Source organism: Hibiscus syriacus, unplaced genomic scaffold, assembly GCF_006381635.1.
Source record: "Hibiscus syriacus cultivar Baekdansim isolate YM2019G1 unplaced genomic scaffold, ASM638163v2 tig00112216_pilon, whole genome shotgun sequence".
Classification (NCBI taxonomy): Eukaryota; Viridiplantae; Streptophyta; class Magnoliopsida; order Malvales; family Malvaceae; genus Hibiscus; species Hibiscus syriacus.
Window position 1 is genome coordinate 284,622 of NW_024063269.1, and position 2,887 is coordinate 287,508.

At 31.1% G+C, this 2,887-nt stretch overlaps 1 protein-coding gene across 1 annotated transcript; it reads right to left on the reverse strand.

Moving 5' to 3' along the window:
• Positions 1–205: 205 nt before the first annotated feature.
• On the reverse strand, positions 206–1,602 carry LOC120175842 (probable CCR4-associated factor 1 homolog 7). The gene is made up of 2 exons (XM_039182394.1): positions 1,249–1,602; positions 206–1,100 (listed from the first exon to the last, which is right to left on the reverse strand). The coding sequence occupies exon 2, from the start codon at positions 1,036–1,038 to the stop codon at positions 223–225; it is 816 nt and encodes a 271-aa protein (XP_039038325.1). The 5' UTR covers positions 1,039–1,100; positions 1,249–1,602; the 3' UTR covers positions 206–222.
• Positions 1,603–2,887: the final 1,285 nt, after the last annotated feature.

Consider the following 2,887-nt stretch of genomic DNA (forward strand, 5'->3'; position numbering starts at 1 on the left):
TAATTTGCTCTCACATGATATGTTCACATAAATGCATCATTAAGAGATACATACCGTAAAAGCGATGGTGCAGTAGAAGAAGAATGAACATAATAAGCATAAGAAAATATTCATAGATTACGAAAATTGTTGCCAGAGGTGTATATTGAAGTGTTAGTACGAGGCACTCTCATACAAGACAACAAACAGTTTTCCGATTTTCCCCCCTATTACTTGTCATTATCAATGAGCATTGTCAACACCTAAACCATATAAAACACCAGAGTACTTTTCCAGAGTACCACTAAAGAAGTTCTCCTTGAGTTTCCTGAATGTACAAGATGTGAGCAAACTATCCGAACCCGCTTGATGACAAATCCCGACTCTTTCCACTTCCAACAACTCTGCAAGCTTGTTCAATCCACCGTGCAGACTGTTACAAAACTTCATCAAATGCTTGATATCATAGAGCGTGGGAAAGTAAATATGGATCAAATTAAAGAACCCGGCTTGCGTATCAGGTATGTTCTGGCAAGTCAAGAGCTTAAGCAAGTAACCGAAATCATAACCACTGTGGAAAGTAACCCAATGCACACTATCATTCAAAACAATCCCTGAAGATATTAAAAGCTCACCGAAACTCATCGAATCAATACCCTTATCATTGTTCTTCTTGAAATCAATCCCACTTTGCCTCAAAAGCTCAATAGAATCATTAGCAAAGATATCCTCCTCAACGTTAAACTCGCAAAAATTGAACTGCCAAACGCAATATTTATCAGTTCCACAAGTAGGCAAGTTCCCTTCCTCGTCTGAAAAGGTAAGGCCCAACTGAATCAACTTTAACATATCAACATTGTCTTTCAAAGTTTGATAGTGATAATCATAGCTGCTCTTGAAATTGCCCACGGGACGTAAAACAATGCCCGGAAACTCGGTGTCCATGGCAATGTACGGGTAATCATCGACTATTTCCCGAATCAAAGCGAACTCTTCCTCAAGGTTATCATTCCATACCTCACGAATTTGGATCGAATCGCTCTTCGGCAACAGAGACATCAGTTGAAAATCAATAGGAGAAGTTTTTTTTAACCAATAACAACCCAAGAAGATAAAGATTCCTTAATTACCATGAAAACACAAACACAAAAAACATACATCAGATTGAGATTTATCATATATGCAAGAAAACCCAAACCGAATATACATAATAAAACAACCCTAGAAATGAATTTTGAAGAATTAAACCAGAAATCAGAAGAAACTTACCGTGAAGTAAAGGGAAAGGAGCAAAATTTCCTCCGAAAGGCCCTTCCTCTCTCTCTCTCTCTCGCGCGTTACGGTTTTGGATTGGAAATTAGTGGAGACCGTAGAACAGGCGTTTGATATATTTTTTTCTTTTACTTTATACTTTTTTTGGGGTTTTCCCCTAAAACGATGTCGTTGTGTTATGGTTTGAAGGTTTGTTCTGTTTGTTTCCTGGGAAAAAGAGGGTGGCTTTCAGTTTTTTTTTTTTTCAGAAGAATTGTTGTTTATTCATTTTGGAATTTTATTGCTTATCTAAAAACAGGGGGAGAGAGAGAGAGAAAGGGGTGGCTTGGAAGCTATGCCTTGGCTCACCTCACCTCACCTCACCTCCACATCAACAGGATCCTAAAATACTCTTTTATCTTTTATCTCTTCGGGTCGGATCCTAAAATAATCTTCTTCTTTTTTGAGGATCCGACCTTTTTATTATGAGTAAATTATTCGTTTAGTATCCTAATTATTAACTTTGTTTCGTTTTAGTTACTTAAGTATTTTTTTAAAAATTATATATAATGTTACGTTTTAATTTCATTTTAGTCACTGTCGTTAAAAAAATTAAGAAATGTTGGCATGACATTTTTAAAAAAGAATTTCAATGATGATAGGACATTAACTTATGGTGACACGTCAACATCATTATTAATTTTTTGGGTAAAGTATAGTAATGGTCACTGAACATTTCTGAATCTTGCATTTAGGTCCCCTAACTTTTAAAACTTGCAATACAGTCCCCCAACATTTATTCCGTTTGCAATATGGTCCCCCAACTTAAATCACTGTTAGAAAATTAGGGTAAATTATATAAATGGTCATTGAACTTTTTAGGCACTTGAATTTAGGTCCCCAACTTTTAAAACTTGCAAAACAGTCCCCCAATAATTTTATTTTCTTATTAAATATAGATGTATAGAAAATATAAATGATTCAATTTATATTTAAATGTATGAATCATTTATATTTTTGATATATTTTATTTTTCTTGTATAAACTAGTATTTAAAATATGTTTATATTTTAATCAAAATATTTCAATATACGAATAAAAATATATTTATATAAATGTATATTTATATTTAGATGTATAAATAAAAATATATATTCATATATTAATGTATGAATCATTTATATTTTTTGAATATTTTATTTTTAATAAGAAATTAAAATTATTAATTATATTAGAAATACTCAACTTAAGATTATATATATAATCATGAATTATAAATATGAAAAATATAATTATTAAATTTAGTTTAAAAATATATAAATCTTAAATTTATTCTTTTAAAATATTGTATCAACTAATATTTAAAAAATATATTAAATCTATCAAACAATTTATCAAATATAATATTTTTATTATAAAAAAAATATAATATTTTCCCATCATTTATTGCTTTCAAATTTTTTGCCGAAGTTCAAATCTCATTATTTCCATTTTTCATTATATTCTTTTTTTTCTGGCATTGGTCATACTATTAGTATATGTATTATTGTATATCTCTTAACACAAACGATGGTGTTAGCTTAGTGGCTCCACCCTGTATCTTTCATTTGCGTGACTCAGGTTTGAGTTTGCCCAAGACCCAAATTTTACTTCTTTG

Excerpts from the sequence above, each read along its gene's own strand:
- LOC120175842 (XM_039182394.1), bottom strand. The coding sequence starts at position 1,038 with ATGTCTCTGTTGCCGAAGAGCGATTCGATCCAAATTCGTGAGGTATGG.